General features: G+C 37.5%; 3 protein-coding genes and 2 pseudogenes across 9 annotated transcripts; 3 read left to right on the forward strand and 2 right to left on the reverse strand.

Moving 5' to 3' along the window:
* Positions 1-2,092: 2,092 nt before the first annotated feature.
* Positions 2,093-3,935, forward strand: LOC104737389 (polyubiquitin). The gene is made up of 2 exons (XM_010457555.2): positions 2,093-2,377; positions 2,667-3,935. Exon 2 carries the CDS (start codon positions 2,667-2,669, stop codon positions 3,810-3,812), a length of 1,146 nt encoding a protein of 381 aa, XP_010455857.1. The 5' UTR covers positions 2,093-2,377; the 3' UTR covers positions 3,813-3,935.
* Positions 3,936-4,442: 507 nt separating this feature from the next.
* On the reverse strand, positions 4,443-7,289 carry LOC104737390 (putative ADP-ribosylation factor GTPase-activating protein AGD13). Of its 6 annotated transcripts, none has more exons than XM_010457559.3 (9): positions 6,848-7,289; positions 6,481-6,562; positions 6,181-6,262; positions 5,907-5,982; positions 5,626-5,789; positions 5,387-5,534; positions 5,184-5,300; positions 5,002-5,097; positions 4,443-4,910 (listed from the first exon to the last, which is right to left on the reverse strand). In XM_010457559.3, the coding sequence occupies exons 2-9, from the start codon at positions 6,518-6,520 to the stop codon at positions 4,629-4,631; spliced, it is 1,005 nt and encodes a 334-aa protein (XP_010455861.1). In that variant the 5' UTR covers positions 6,521-6,562; positions 6,848-7,289; the 3' UTR covers positions 4,443-4,628. The 6 variants fall into 6 exon arrangements, with proteins under 6 accessions (XP_010455861.1, XP_010455859.1, XP_087338064.1 ...); XM_010457557.3 differs by having other exon boundaries at positions 5,184-5,306; positions 6,848-7,288; XM_087481938.1 differs by having other exon boundaries at positions 6,814-6,932.
* Positions 7,290-7,627: 338 nt separating this feature from the next.
* Positions 7,628-9,483, forward strand: LOC104738459 (AAA-ATPase At1g43910-like; annotated as a pseudogene). The gene is made up of 3 exons (XR_015578345.1): positions 7,628-8,130; positions 8,303-8,864; positions 8,947-9,483. The product of XR_015578345.1 is annotated as an AAA-ATPase At1g43910-like (transcript).
* A 477-nt stretch (positions 9,484-9,960) lies between these two features.
* LOC104738460 (sister chromatid cohesion 1 protein 3-like) lies at positions 9,961-13,207 on the forward strand (annotated as a pseudogene).
* Positions 13,208-13,947: 740 nt separating this feature from the next.
* LOC104738461 (FBD-associated F-box protein At5g56370-like) lies at positions 13,948-15,384 on the reverse strand. The gene is made up of 3 exons (XM_087481940.1): positions 14,548-15,384; positions 14,319-14,450; positions 13,948-14,226 (listed from the first exon to the last, which is right to left on the reverse strand). The coding sequence occupies exons 1-3, from the start codon at positions 15,364-15,366 to the stop codon at positions 13,948-13,950; spliced, it is 1,230 nt and encodes a 409-aa protein (XP_087338066.1). The 5' UTR covers positions 15,367-15,384.
* Between the last annotated feature and the right edge of the window lie 158 nt (positions 15,385-15,542).

Here is a 15,542-nt window from a genome sequence, read left to right on the forward strand (position 1 = left end):
AAACCCTTCCTAAATATCATCCAATCTTTCGAACACCCACAAGGGTTCGAACACAAAATACGCGTCTAATAGCTATATATTTAACAATTGCTAAACAATACTTGAATAATAGGTTTTGTCCTATTGGTTACTTTCACAATCTTAATAAGATGAGGTCGCAGGTCGCGTGTTCAAGACTTATGTGGGCGTGTATTCCCATTTTTTTCCTTTTTTTTAATGAATGTCATCCTGAATTACAGAAAACTCGTCCTAAATACCATCTAATCTTTCCAGAAATCACAAAATGCGTGCCTAATAAACAATACTTGAATAATAGGTTTTGGCCTACTGGTTATTTTCACAATCTTAATAGGATGAGGCCGTGTGTTTGAGACTTCTGTGGGTGTGTATTCCCATTTTTTTCCTTATTTTTTTTTTAATGAATGTCATCCTGAATTACACCAAATCCTTCAAAAAACTTATAAATCCAATCTTTCACAATCATAAATACCATCCAATCTTTCCAGAAACTGTAGAGAAACTACCATACATATGCAATTAACATCAAAATAAAATTATTTCACAAAACACACCATTCTCCAAGATCCCGTATTAGCTCTCTTATTGCATTCCTTCCTAGAGACCCACTCATCTATTTTTTTTTTACATTGCAGAGCATAACAAGAAACTATTTGAATCATGTGGAAATTACAGCAAACAACACCAACCATATGTTTCTAATGAAGAATACGACAATGCTATTAAATATTGTAAAATACCCTCATTTGAGAATCAATGGAGTAATGAACTTGAACTTGGGTGCTTTAGTGAGAAGCTTGTCATAAGTGTCTTGATCAAAAGACACCATGTCGTTCACCTTTTCTTTTTGCTTTTCTTTGCTCCACTTTTGTTTTATTTAAACAAACATCTCTAGGTAAAAGGGAAACTATTAAACACTAAGATCATGAAGAGTGATACTTAAAACACAAAAACAAAACAAGACAATGATTACACAACCAAATCTGAATTACACAATACTCTTTCAAGAAATGAATCACATATATCTAAATTTCTGGATTTGTATGAAACAAGTGCAAGGAGATACCTAAATCTTCAGTGAATACATATAATTAACTTTCATTTACCCAAATAAGACAAATCAATCTCCCAAGAGACGAAACCTAAATCAATTTCTCAAAAAACATACTTCTCAAAACCTACATTTACAATAGGTACACAAACAAACCTTCTCCTTCTACTTTCCACAAGTTGTGCTCTATATCAACATGAGAGCATCAAAATCAGTAAGAATTTGCGTTTTAAATTGTTGCCTCCACATCCACCACAATCGCTTCGTCCTCTTTTGTACCACCACTGCCATAACCACCTCAGATTTGCGACCTCCACCTCTTTCTCCACCCTTATCGCCAGATGAACCACCACCGATGTTGTTGATCAGAGCGTTGTCGAGTCCAGACACATCAATAGCTTTGAAATGACCATTGTTGCTAATCTCGACCTCGATCTTCATTAGCTATAGTGAACGAAGAGAGTCGCCACCATCATCATCAATTTGAGATCAAAAGAGTAATCGTTTGTACACAAGGAAAAAATGATCATTTTATTGATTAATAAATGGTATTAAATAGAAAAAGAAAAAGTGTATGATAGTTTAAGAAATTTTTTTTTTTTGATGGTATTTTAGAGCATTTCTCAAAATACATTATCCGTTGTAAATCATGCAAAAATATACTACTAAAACATAACGCCAAAATAGATTATTTCACAATTTGTTTTGGATAAATAAGTTATTTTTCCAAAAGCATCTCTGATATTTTTAAAGCCCACTTGCATTTAGGAAAATAATAAAAAAGAATAAAAATAAAATAAACGAAAAAACACGAAGTTCTAGAAAAAGCTTCTTCACTTATTGCCAAATTTTCAGCACCATCGTCTATTAAAAAATAAAATAAAAGTTAATAATAATCGTAAATTCGTAACGATCGTTAAACTTCAGTCGGCTCCGTTAGAATTTGTGGTTGTCGACGTGTCGACACAAGTTGGTAACTAAACGGCGTCTAAAGTTATTGCAGGAGGCGCACGAGTCGTGTTTATCAACTCAACGCACAAAAATATATACTTTTCCTTAACCTAAAAATAATGCCAAAATTAAAAAAGGAAAATAAAACTTTGCAAGTAAACACGCCATTATACATACGCGTCAAATTCTAGTTGGTTAATGCTTCACCGCTTTAGCTTTCTCGTGAGACCAAGTCGTCTTCATCCTTTTCTATAAATCAAATAACCTAGAGCCCTTTCCTCCTCACAATTGAGATTCCAGTTTCTTCAAAACCTAAAAATCAAAACCCTTCTCTCAAATCTCTCATTCGTAATCAAGGTAAACTTCAGATTCTGATTCTTCGTTTCTGTTTCGTACGTTCGCGAATCTGTTCTTTGAATTCTCGATTAGGGTTTGTAGTTTTCTCAGATCTGTTTTATTACGGCGTTGATTTGTTTGAATTTGATACCGATTCTAGTTTTATCGATTCGATTCATATCATATCGTCTTATTTACGCTTAGAGCCGTGATTTCTAATTAGATCTGGTATTAGTTTCTTGATCGGGTTCTGATAAGTTTGTTTGGATTTGATCTTTGTACTGATCTCAGTTTCTTTTCTGAATTACAGATGCAGATCTTCGTTAAGACTCTCACCGGAAAGACTATCACCCTAGAGGTGGAAAGCTCCGACACCATCGACAACGTGAAGGCCAAGATCCAAGACAAGGAAGGCATTCCTCCGGATCAGCAGAGGCTTATCTTCGCCGGAAAGCAACTAGAGGACGGGCGTACGTTGGCCGACTACAACATCCAGAAAGAATCCACCCTCCACTTGGTCCTCAGGCTCCGTGGTGGTATGCAAATCTTCGTCAAAACCCTTACCGGAAAGACGATTACGCTCGAGGTGGAGAGTTCTGACACCATCGACAACGTTAAAGCCAAGATCCAAGATAAGGAGGGTATTCCACCGGACCAGCAGAGGTTGATCTTCGCCGGAAAGCAACTCGAGGACGGTAGAACCCTAGCTGACTACAACATCCAGAAGGAGTCAACCCTTCATCTTGTTCTCAGGCTTCGTGGTGGTATGCAAATCTTCGTGAAGACTCTCACCGGGAAGACAATCACTTTGGAGGTGGAGAGCTCTGACACCATCGACAACGTGAAAGCCAAGATCCAAGACAAGGAGGGTATCCCACCGGACCAGCAGAGGTTGATCTTTGCCGGAAAGCAGTTGGAGGATGGTCGTACCTTGGCGGATTACAACATCCAGAAGGAGTCAACCCTTCACTTGGTATTGCGTCTTCGTGGTGGTATGCAGATCTTCGTCAAGACTTTGACCGGCAAAACTATCACCTTGGAAGTGGAGAGCTCCGACACTATTGACAATGTGAAGGCTAAGATCCAGGACAAGGAAGGTATTCCTCCGGACCAGCAGCGTCTCATCTTCGCTGGCAAACAGCTTGAGGATGGTCGCACCTTGGCTGACTACAACATCCAGAAGGAGTCTACCCTTCACTTGGTGCTAAGGCTTCGTGGTGGTATGCAGATCTTCGTGAAGACATTGACCGGGAAGACCATCACACTCGAGGTTGAGAGCTCCGACACCATCGACAATGTGAAGGCTAAGATCCAGGACAAGGAAGGTATCCCTCCGGACCAGCAGCGTCTCATCTTCGCTGGCAAACAGCTTGAGGATGGTCGCACATTGGCTGACTACAACATCCAGAAGGAGTCTACCCTTCACTTGGTCCTCCGTCTCCGTGGTGGTTTCTAAAATGTTTCTCAAAAAACTTTGTGCTTTGTGTTTGTGGGTATTATAAAGTCCCCAGTTAAATAATTGATTGAACTATGTTTTCTTCCTTTTATCTTTCAAATATCAAATTGGACTTCTTCTCTATTGAATATCTGTACTCTTTATCTTCGTTTGATTGGTAAGCCTGAACAAGTTGCTATAAGCTTGATGTTCACACTCTGGTTGTGCCTAGATTAATTATCTCTTGCTGCTCTGCTATACTTGTAGACTTGTAGTCCTCCGAAGACTTGTAGTATATGTGTGGGGTGATGGCTTTAAAGTGTTGATGAGAAAGGTGAATAGTTTTTAGAGGTTTTGGTCATGTTGCTTATGTTTAATTGTTTTGACTGTGTGTGGTTGAGAGGAAATTACCCTTCAAAGTGTCTCTAAATTATTCCATGACTTGGAAGAAAGGTGTAAAGCGTAGTAAATGTCTGTCAGAGTCTGTAAGCTTCTTTGATTGATGAGGGAGATGAAGTTCTTGACAATGCTTTCGATATTATTTTCTGTAGTCGTTTCGGCTTTGGAAAGTTTAAAGTTTTGAAGCAACAACTGTAGTTCAAAATGACGATAGGGAAACAAGCAAAGGTGTATGAATAAAACGAGTCTTCGTTTCCATCAATCAAAAACATTTTAATAATCGATAGGGTCCTACGAACTTCAGAATACATTTTCTTCTGAAATGAGTTCATATAATACGGCAGAAGAGTTCAGAAAAATTTCCAACAAACGGAGTGACAATAAAAACAAAGAATCAATCAATACAAAACACAAAGGTTATGAGACCTATTTTATCAATTATTGATCAAGTGGTAGCCATTCCATTTCTAGCTCTAATTCTCCACACTCTACATTCTGAAGCTTGATCTGGACCTCCTGTTTCACTTTCCCATCAACAATGTTAATGATACTGTCATCTATTAGTGGATTGTCATGCGATTTTAGCCATTTCCCAATCTGCATATCGCCAAACATTTCAGGATCCCCAAATGCCATTGCAGATGTTATCAAAGGTTGGATATCAATATCAGCTTCTCCCATTATGTCATCAGCAGAAAATGTATCATAATCATACACTTGCTGCAATCGCATACAAATCGAAAAGAACTTGTAAGGTTATACATATCAGCAATAACCGAGATCATCAATGAGAAATCAATTTGCTTTTTACCAGTTTCACTGGGCCATAGCTCTCCGGGACAGACAGCATGAGTTCTTGATTCCATACCGGGTTCAAATTACTATTCACAACAGTTGTTTGAAGTTTCTATACAGTGAAAGAAGAGCAAAAAAAATTCTTCAAGATTAACGATTTGCAAAGCTAATAAACAGATGCAAAAGCAAGTCACTTACTTGCTTCCCTAGATTCAAGACAACGTATGGATCACTTGACATCAAGTCTCTGATTGCTAAGTTAGTACCTTTCTTAACAGTCACTTTCAACAATCCAATAAACTCTACCATTCCTTCCTGAAACTGTCAATTTTTTTACCGATTTGAAAACATGCAAGAAGAAGGTATAACAAGTGTGAACTTATGCAAGTTAGAAGCTGTACCATCTTCTGTGATGATGAATTTGATTTAAAACTATCCATGATCTTTCTAGAAAGACTTGATGTAAGAAAAGCTGAACTCTTTGTTGAGCGTTTCCCGGATTTAATCCGCAAGCTTGGCTTCAGAAACTCTTGCAGTTCATATTTTGCCCTAAATAAAGATTCAAGGATTTGAGTAAACTCACTATACAACAGCGATAGATTTGTCCTCTCACAGAGTATTTTGTTTGTAAATCTCTCACCTAATGAATCTCATACGCTGGTCATGACTAACATCAGGTCCAGGCTTAGAGCATGTATCAGGTACAAAAGCTTCGTAAATTGAATTAGCAGAAGCATTTCCTCCAATTTCAATCATGGAATCAACTTCCTCTTCTGACCATTCATCAAGTGTCACAGACAAAACCTGGAGAAGCCAAACTATGAGTTACACAATGAAAGAGATCATTTCATCTGAGTAATGAAGAAACAAAACAACAAATGGAAAACCAAAATGTAGTAAAGCAAAAAGGCTATATATCACCTTAGAGATATGAGTGCCGAGGCTTCTGTGCACGCCGCAACATTTTAAGCAAATGAACACTCCGATATTTGTTGATCTGAAAACAAGCTACTAACTGATTATTCAACAAAACATACATAACTAAAGACACAAGTGGATGAATTTGAGCTATAATAAAATGGATTTAAGAAGTTTTCAGCTTTCTAATCCATATGACATGTTGTTGATCAGCAAACGACAATAAGATTGTAAAAAAAAAAAAAAAAAAAAGGAGAATTCAGAAGCGAAAACTTACGCCCATTTAGGATCAGAAGCGCCACAATCAGCGCAGACTCGGTTATCAGGTTGATTTAAAAGATCCTTTAATCTCCTTTTACCTATACAAACACACAATGTATATTGAGTCACAACATAAGCAGAAACCTTTCATAAGAAATTGTGAATTCTCCAGCCATTATTATAACAACAATTTAAACCATTTATCTGAATCAATAGAAAACAACCCCACAGAGAGAGAGAGAGAGAGAGAGAGAGAGAGAGACAATCATGTAAACCCACAAAAGAAAGAATCTGTAATGTCATGATGGGTCAATACCTGAGCCAGGCTTGCCAAGTCCGGCTGAATAATTGCTCATTGCTCTTCTTTCAAACACACAAAAATCATCAAAACAAAGATCCTACATTCAACAACAACACAAGTACCCATCACGCACAAATTGTTGATAATGACACAAACAAACAAAAAGTCCCAATTTTTTTTCATAAAGAAATCAAACAAAAAAAAAAAGTTCTGAAGGGGCAATCAGCCAATATAAATAAAAATTTGATTTTTTTTTTTAAACATTCTTGAAGAGGATCATTTCAATTGAAGAATTAGGGATTGTATTATCTAAAATATGAAAAGAAAAAAAGAAAACACATACAAAACCTGTAATTGAAAGAGACAGATTTGGTGTTCTTACAATGTAGCGGAAGGGAGGATAGATAGAGACAAAAAGGAAAAGAGATGACTGATTTTGTTTTTACAATAAAAATGGCAAAATGACCAAAAAAAACTACTACGTGCCTCTTTGTTCCGCCGTTGAACCCCAAAAACAAAAAAAAAAACAACTTTTTCAGCCTTTTTTGTTTAATAGAGAAATTTAAGTCAATTATTAAATTATTTAGATCAATACGGCGTTGGTCCAAAGGTTTTGGTATTTTTAATCAGTTCATAAATAAAAATGAAAAATATCATCAAGAAATTGACTCCCTAATTAGTAATTAGTACAAGAATTTTTGTTGGAAATATTTTTTTTTTTAAGAATTAAACCAAGAATTCAATAATTCACAAAATTCATTTGAGCTATTAATTGTTGACAAAAAAATCAATAATCCTAATAAAAGTGAAAAAATTTCAAATCTGTTACGAAAATAGATGGATGCTCATTATAAGGCTTATCTTGTCTCTAAAATTACTTGTAAACTAGGTTTACTTTGTTATCAAGCAAAATACTATAGAAAAGAAAACTTCCTTCATTTGGAATTATATCTATAACAAAATCTCACATAAACAGTATTACATCTTTTTCTTTGTTAATATAATAGTTACATAACATTGAATTCTTTACTATCTCTTTCTGCAACAGGAAAGCACCAACTTATTCTATAAGCCTCCCTTTCCCAATTACCTAAAGTAACATGAAAACTTGTTCCCCAAATTTTTCTCTTCTCTCTTATTAAAGACACAAACCCCACTCACTTCTGCTCTTCATCAGTCAGTCATCACCACTATCATCTTCAATTCACCACCCTCATTTCCAATGGCGTCTAGTTTCTTTACCAAAATCCCTTCGCTCACTGCAATTTTCTCCATCTACAGATCTCTCTCCGCCTTCACTCTCCTCTTCAGAACCATTTTATATGAGATCATACCAGCCAAGATCCGTGACTTCATCGCCTCCAAATTCACAGACTACTTTTCTTCCTATTTCAGCTCCAACTTCACCTTCATCATCGAGGAGCACTGCGATTTCGTTACCAACCAGACCTTCGGTGCAGCTCAAGTCTACTTGCCTACCCTTCTCACAAGAATCTCCACCGGGAGTCTCCTCGTCAGTTCCAGCAACCTCAAGAATCCGACGGCTAAACCCAAGTTCGGAATCCCAGTTAATGCCAAGATCACCGATGAGTTCGAAGGGATTCATCTTGAATGAACTCTTCACGCTGAAAAAGACACTAGTTCTTACCTGAGTAGACAGAGACGGTAACTTCTTAACCTCAAAACCCTAAAGATTTGAGCATGTTAAACAAGAAAACCTAAAATTTGGGGATTTACATTCACGAGCTTAATTACGTTTCTTGTGTTTTATATTATGTCACTTTAATCTGTATTTTGACATAACTTGTATAATGTTAATGTTAAATTTGGGTTTTAGGTACTTTCATTTGACATGTAAGAAGGAGTTTAGGGACAAGATTATGTCAGATTACTTCACATATATTGCGGAATCATCGGCGAAGATGTTGGCAAACAGAGACAATCTCAAGATCCACAGTTACAACTCAGAGTTTAATGAATGGGAATCAACGATCTTCCAACACCACACGAAGTTTGAAACACTGGCAATGGAACCTGAGCTCAAGAACACATTGATCCGTGACCTAGACGCTTTCTCCAAAAGAAAAGACTACTTCAAAACCGTGGGACGAGCTTGGAAACGCGGTTATCTTCTTTACGGCCCGCCTGGAACAGGGAAATCATCGCTTGTTGCTGCGATTGCTAATCACATGAACTATAGTATCTATGATCTTCAGATTCAGAGTGACAAAGGTGATGCTATGCTTAGACAGATTCTTACTTCAACCGAGAACCGCTCCATCCTTCTCATCGAAGATCTTGATTGTTCTGGAGCGGATGCTTCTTGTAGAAATGAAAATAAAGATGATGGTGAACCTGGCAAGAGTCAGAACAAGAAGAAGAAGGACGAGGATCCTAAGGTGGTATTGAGTATTTTAAGTAAGAAGATTCATCAATATCTGAACTGTTGTGTTCTGATTCTGTTTTTGTTGTTATTGTTAGAGTAACTTTGTAGACGGGTTATGGTCAAGCTGTGTAGAGGAACGAATCATAGTATTCACAACGAATCACAAGGAGAAGCTCGATCCCGCATTGTTGAGACCAGGAAGGATGGATGTTCATATTCTCATGGTTGCACTAACTGTTTTCAAGAAACTGGTTGCACTGTATCTCAACATCGAAGAACACGCGCGTTTCGTTTGAGGCCATTGAGAAGTTGCTGCTTGAGGTGAAAGAAACCCCAGCTGAGATCACCGAACAGCTTATGGTGAGCAATAATCCGTATGTTACGCTTAAGGTTCTTGTTGAGTTTCTTGAAACCAAGAAGTTGACTAAAGAGGATACCGTAAACTCTGAAATCAAAGAAGCAGAAGCATGAGACTTCAACTCAAGGATCCGTGGAAGTAGGTGTACTTATAGTTACTGACTAATAGTACTTAAGTAGCTCTTTATCGATGTAATCTGCAAGCTTGGTTTCAGAAACTCCTCAGAAGTTCATATATTGAACCAAATTATGAATGAAAAGATTTGAGTATCTCACTATAAATGATATTTACTAATCCATAAAATTCTCAAAAAGCAAATATTCGAATGTATTACGGGTGTACCCTTAATATCGTCAATATATAGAGAAGAGTAGTAGGGTATTTTAGTCAAACGCAACTTTTTTCTTTCTTCCTATTGGTTATTCGATTTAGCGCCACTGAATGTTTTTATTAAAAATCACTTACTTGCTCTCCAAAATCACATAAAACCCTAAAACCTTCTTCGTCCCCTGTATTCGATATTGATTTCGTTTCTCAAGCATACAGCCAAAACACAGTCTTCAACAACGTTAGGGTAAGGTTTTTTTTTTTTTTTTGCTTTTTAGTTTCACGATTACTTCAACTTCGACCTCATCAGATCTTTCGATTTGTTGTTTAGAGTTCGTTTCAAATTTGGATCGCGAAAACAGAAGAACAAATGTTTAATCCGCATAATAGGGCTTGTCGTGAGCCTCCAGGTAGTTCAGTGATGATGGCGTGGCTCGCCGCTCACGTGCCAGAGCCAGACGATAGCCTACGCCTCAAGAAGTGTAAATACATTGACATGAACATATCCGAAACAGTTGGTTCGTATTTCCTCTTGTTTTTTTTCTTCGCTTTTTATGATCCAAAAGTTAGTATTTTTTTTTTCATAACTAGTCAAATCATATGTAAAAGTGCCAATAATACAATTCTAGTGATTTGAGATTCTCATCATTTCGCTTTGAGTATATGCATGAACTGTTACTTTATTTGTAAATTTGAGGATTATGTAACTGTATTTGCAGATCTTATAATGGATTCTGATCGGTTACTACTACCAATATCAGCCACAATGTTAGGTGTCATTCGAGTTGGTGTAGTGCGAATATATTTAAAGAAACTTAAACGTCTGTGCAATGATTATAAGGAACTTCGTAAACAGTTGGAGAAGGCTCTTACTATTCCACAAGTTGACTTGCCAGAGGATAAGAGAAAGGCACTCGTTGAGTTGATTACTTTTCCTCAAACACTTAATTTGGAAGATGGCACAGTCGACATGTATCCATCTTCTTTCACTGTTTATTCGAGTTTCATTTGCTCTTAACTTCTTACGAAGCTTGAGGGATCTTAACGTTTTTTTTTTCCTTGTGAATTCTAGGGAGTTCGATAACCATTTTTTCAGTGAGGAAGGTACCATTTTACACCTTTTTGTATTTTTTTTGTTTTTTTTGTTGAAGATTGCATCATACCATGATTATTAATTATGAAGGTGATGTTGATTTTGCAGATCAAATTCCGACAGGCGTTGATCCTTATGCTGCTATAACATTTGACGAGGTAAGATTCCTGCTTGTGTGACTTTGAAGTTGATTCTGCCCAGTTTTCATGTCTCAAAGAACATGTTATTGAAGGAAAGTTTGTATGTCTAACTTCTTACAGGACATCATTCCAGAATCTACCCAGATGGATGTCGAGTGAGGCTCCTCTACTACACCTATTTCATTATCTTCCTTATCTGTGCAAGTATATGCCTTTTTGATGTGGTCACCTCTTTGTATGAATTAACCAGCCAAGTCACAGTACCTGTGAGTGAGAATCTTGGAGAAACTGATGTTGAAATGGATTATGAGGCAGGACCAAACAATGAACTAGGAAAGTTCAATGTTGCTCTAGATACTGGAACCTATAGACCAAGTAACTTGAGTGAACCTCTCAATCCCACTACTGAGAGAAACAATACCAGTTCTCCTGGAAGTGTTCCCGAGATTGAGAAAATACCAGTTCTCCTGTGTCCCATCCGTCATATAATCCGCAACAACATAATGTCAGAGTTGAGCTTACTGAATCTTTAGATGAAAATTTGAAGGATAAGGAACCCGCTATCCCTAGTATTGATGAAGAAGTGTTAGACTCTAGAGGGCATTCGACATTTGAGCTTCGCTTAGGATCTCCATGTTCTGCTGGTTCTGAGGAAGAACGTGCAAATTTTGGTGAGTAATCAGCTTAGTCTAACAATTTTATGCTTAACCATCATCTTATTTAAATTTTGGTTTTGTTTTGATGTTAAGTGCATCCATCACCTGAGCTGGTTCTTCATCCAACTACTCCTCCTCCACCACCACAAACAAGACCAAGGAAGAGGAAGAGGAAGCACTATGATAAGGACACAGTATTATTATCTAACAAGTAATAACTTTCCCATTGCTTCTTGTGACTTTGATTATTTCATTACATGTTGCATACGTACTGATCAATGAATTTGGACAGGATCATGAAAAAAAGGCTTGAAGATCCTAGCAATACTGTTCGTAAGAGAAAGAAGTTGCCTTCATCTAGAGTAGGTTTATGGAGACTGGATAACCAATCAAAGAAGGATCAACTTTTCAATGAGCCCTTGTTTACTGGTAATTTCCAAGTGACTCTTTCATTTTGGGTTTACCTTTTTTTTGCCCTTTGTCCTTTGTTTTTGAAGAATGAGTATTGACTCCTCTATATGTTTGTCTGCAGGCTTCTCAATTTTTTTACGTAGTCTCTTTGATAAGGACTATGTAGCTTCAAAACCATATATATCTTGCTGTTACTGATGAAACTTGTCCACAACCTGCATCATCACCTACTCGAGAAGCTGAAACAGAAATTAACCCGGCCTCTCCAGTGCCACAGTTCCTGATACTACGAAACTAGACAATACAGTTCAGCGGTCTCCAGGTCAACAAACTGAAGATGTCCAAGGTGTTGCAGGTCCTCATTCCGTGCATGAAAAGTCTGCTAGCGGCAGAATCACAATCTCCTCAGTCATTTAATAATGATGACACATGGAAATCGAACGTTTCAGGGATGGTGGTTTCCCTAACTACATGCCGTCACCACCTACAAGACCTTCACCTTATAGAAGTGATGACTTCACCACTCAGCCTGAAACTTGGGAGACAGGATCTTATAGAACAAAGCGTTCAAGTTCCAAAAATCCAGAGGATCTACCTAGACTAAACATACCTGAGTACATGCCATCACCACCTCCAAGATCTTGTTCACCTTACAGAAGTGATGACTTCACCACTCAACCGGGACCTTGGGAGACAAGATCTTACAGAACAGAGCCAAATGATCTGCCTGGACAAAAGGACCCGGGGGTTTCTGCGATTTCTGAAATGACTGACGAGGTTTGCTTTCACATTTTTCGTGGGTTTTGTTCTTTACCATGCTTGTCCCTGTGCTAACATTGATAGCATATACCATCTGGCTGTGCCATACAGGAACTTTATTTCCTGGAGTTAGGTGGCAATACCCCAGTAAGATCACCGAGTACACAAGATTCTGATGGTTTGTCAGGAAGAACAAGGTATAAAGATTCAGAAAAAAACCATGTAGCTTTTAAGAGCCTTATTATATCTCTACTAACTTATAACGTATTAATTGAACATTAATTGCAGAGACGTGGCTAAGTATATTAAAGAACGTTCTTCAAGTAGTCCCTCTTCAAGCCATTCATCTGGAGATCTAAGTTTGAACAAGATCTTGGTAGGAAAGACAAGGTCGATAGCTGCTCGAATGTTCTACGAGACACTGGTAATTGATTCTCAATACAGAGTTGGTCGTTTTGTCTCTCTCTCTATACATTAACTCTAACTGAGATGGGTTGTTTTGTTATATAGGTACTGAAGTCTAGAGGACTTATAGATTTGAAGCAAGGCCAACCCTACAGCGATATAACTCTGAAGTTGATGCCTGAACTTTCTTCAAATGGTCAACTGTGACCTAATGATGAGATTAGATAAGCTTGACTCTAGAGGCTTTAGCAAATTTTTAAAGTTGATAATACGTGAGATTTTGTATCATCACATCAATCATATCATGTATTCCACTATAGTTATATCGATAAAATTCACGATGACTAAAAAAGAGACAAAGACTTATGATACGATTGTACAATGCCAATCACGAGGATTCAAGTTTGTTGATAATGTGGTTCGTTGTATCAATGAGAAAGGGAAAGACTGCGGAGAAACAGAGGCTTTGCCGAAGGGAAAGACTTGGAGAGAACCAGAGGCTTGCCGTTGAAGATTGAGAAACGAGTATAAGAGAGACTCGTCAAGCTCATTTCGGATTCATGCTTAATCTGAGTTGTAAAACCTCTTGCGATGTGCTTGAGACCCTTGCGATGTGCTTGGGGATGATCAATGTTGATCATCACTTCTTAGATTGAGTATTTGTTCATCCATTACGTTTCTCTTAGTTTTGTAATCGTTGGTGAAGAGTTAATTGAATTTTGATTCAGTATTTGAGTTGGATCCTACGAGATTCTATCAACTTAACCATGTGATCCCTTGGTAAAATCATTTTAGCACTAAAAGTAAATAAAGGCTAAAGTCAACAAAGAAGAAAAGGCTTGACCATGTAGAGAAACAGAGCAGAGGGTACTTAAAGAGATGCAACAAAACAGGTTTAGAGCAACTGTTTTATCGAACTGCTTCTGAAGCAGCTGGTTTCAGAATTTTTAGCCAAAGACGAGCTGACACGTCGTTGAACCTCTGGACAAAAGAGCCAACTCTATGAGAATTCCATGTTTCTTCTCCAAATTGGTGACTTCTGGTGAGAAAATCGCTTTCTTTAAACGACAAGAATGTTTCAAGATAAACGTTGCGAGTTCTTTCTCGACATTCCATCCTCTGTAGTTTCTCCACTCCAAAGTTTCAAGTCCAGACAGCAACGTTTCAGGAACAGAACTTGGCTCATCCCAATGTAACGCTCGTTCTCCAAAAAAACAGCCATGTCTCTGATGAGGATATATATATATATCATTAGACCAGTACTAAAAAGATTAGAGATGAGACTGAAAAAAAACAAGCGAAGCCCGAAAAGTTTTACCTCACTGAGTTTGAGAGCTCGTAGTTTTGGAGAATGTGTGAGAAAAGACAGAAGTAGATCCCATTCTGAATCACATGTGCAAAACTCCAAGTCTACAAGCTGATGGAATATTTTACCAGTAGGAAATGGCGACTGCAAATAGAATCATAAAGACTAATTAAAAAAAAAAAAAAAAAAACTATGTAATTTGGTTTTCTAGCTACTTCCAAAATAGTGTTTAGTAATCTACCTCTGAGGGTAAACATATCGAGAGGCGTTTGAGTGATGTAAGAGAATCAAGCATGTCATCGGTATCAGAGTAGATAACCTCCACATTTGCAGACACGATCTCAGGCATTTTCTCAATCATACAATCGTAACCGACATCTTTAATCTCTAAGCACTTCAAAGAAGGAGCATTCAACTCAAACATCTCGTCATTAGATTCTCCAATGTAGATTAACTTTTGTAGTAAAGGCAACGTGATAGGAAAGGTTGTTACGTTATCATTCCTTTGACGATCCACCACCAACTCTTGAAGAATAAGGCAGCTTGATAAAAGCTTCTGAGGGGTTTCATCGTCAAAGTAAATCACCCAACGAAGGTGCAATACTTTGAGTAACGGGAAACTAACAGGGAACTTAACATCCGCAAGTGACACATTGGTGAGTTTGAGTACCATGAGTGTTCCGCAAGTAAACAAACTTTGAGGTAATTTGCTAGGCTGCTGAAGAACGTATGGATAATAATCGAAATGGCGTAAACCTCGTTCCACCGCAATTCTAACCCAAAATCCGATATCTACGTCATTGCATTGCCTATCGAACTTGAAAGATAAACTCTCTAAGATTGGAGCCGTGTTTAATAGCAAAGACCTGTCCACAAACAGCAGAAACCTCGCATGATCAGCAACGTTCTTAGTATAATCGATGTACTCGAGTTCATGAACCAACTTCCAAAGATTCCGCCAACGTTTCGACAAAAGACTTGTCTTCAAGACATCTTTTGTGGTAAGCAATGAAAGTATATGCAACAAGAAATCATCCGGCAAGAAACTGATCCTGTCCATAGTATTTTCAATCAATCTAGTGATTTTTTTTTTTTTTTTCTGTCAACACAGAGAAATAAAAAAACCCAAATCAGCAATGAGGAGACCTGGATTCAAATTATTACATTTTCAAATCTGTATAATCTTGAGAAACAACACGAAAAATATTCAAAAAGAAAAACTAAAAAGCTTATGAA

The sequence above is a fragment of the Camelina sativa genome, chromosome 13 (genome assembly GCF_030686135.1).
Source record: "Camelina sativa cultivar CO46 ecotype springtype chromosome 13, ASM3068613v1".
Lineage (NCBI taxonomy): Eukaryota > Viridiplantae > Streptophyta > Magnoliopsida > Brassicales > Brassicaceae > Camelina > Camelina sativa.

Excerpts from the sequence above, each read along its gene's own strand:
- LOC104737389 (XM_010457555.2), top strand. The coding sequence starts at position 2,667 with ATGCAGATCTTCGTTAAGACTCTCACCGGAAAGACTATCACCCTAGAG.
- LOC104737390 (XM_010457557.3), bottom strand. The coding sequence starts at position 6,520 with ATGAGCAATTATTCAGCCGGACTTGGCAAGCCTGGCTCAG. Across the intron at positions 5,098-5,183 it reads TCTTGAATCTAGGGAAGCAA|AAACTTCAAACAACTGTTGT; the intron begins GTAAGTGACTTG and ends TTCACTGTATAG. Across the intron at positions 4,911-5,001 it reads GCTATGGCCCAGTGAAACTG|CAAGTGTATGATTATGATAC; the intron begins GTAAAAAGCAAA and ends ATGCGATTGCAG.
- LOC104738461 (XM_087481940.1), bottom strand. The coding sequence starts at position 15,366 with ATGGACAGGATCAGTTTCTTGCCGGATGATTTCTTGTTGCATATACTT. Across the intron at positions 14,451-14,547 it reads CGATATGTTTACCCTCAGAG|TCGCCATTTCCTACTGGTAA; the intron begins GTAGATTACTAA and ends TTCTATTTGCAG. Across the intron at positions 14,227-14,318 it reads GAGCTCTCAAACTCAGTGAG|AGACATGGCTGTTTTTTTGG; the intron begins GTAAAACTTTTC and ends TATCCTCATCAG.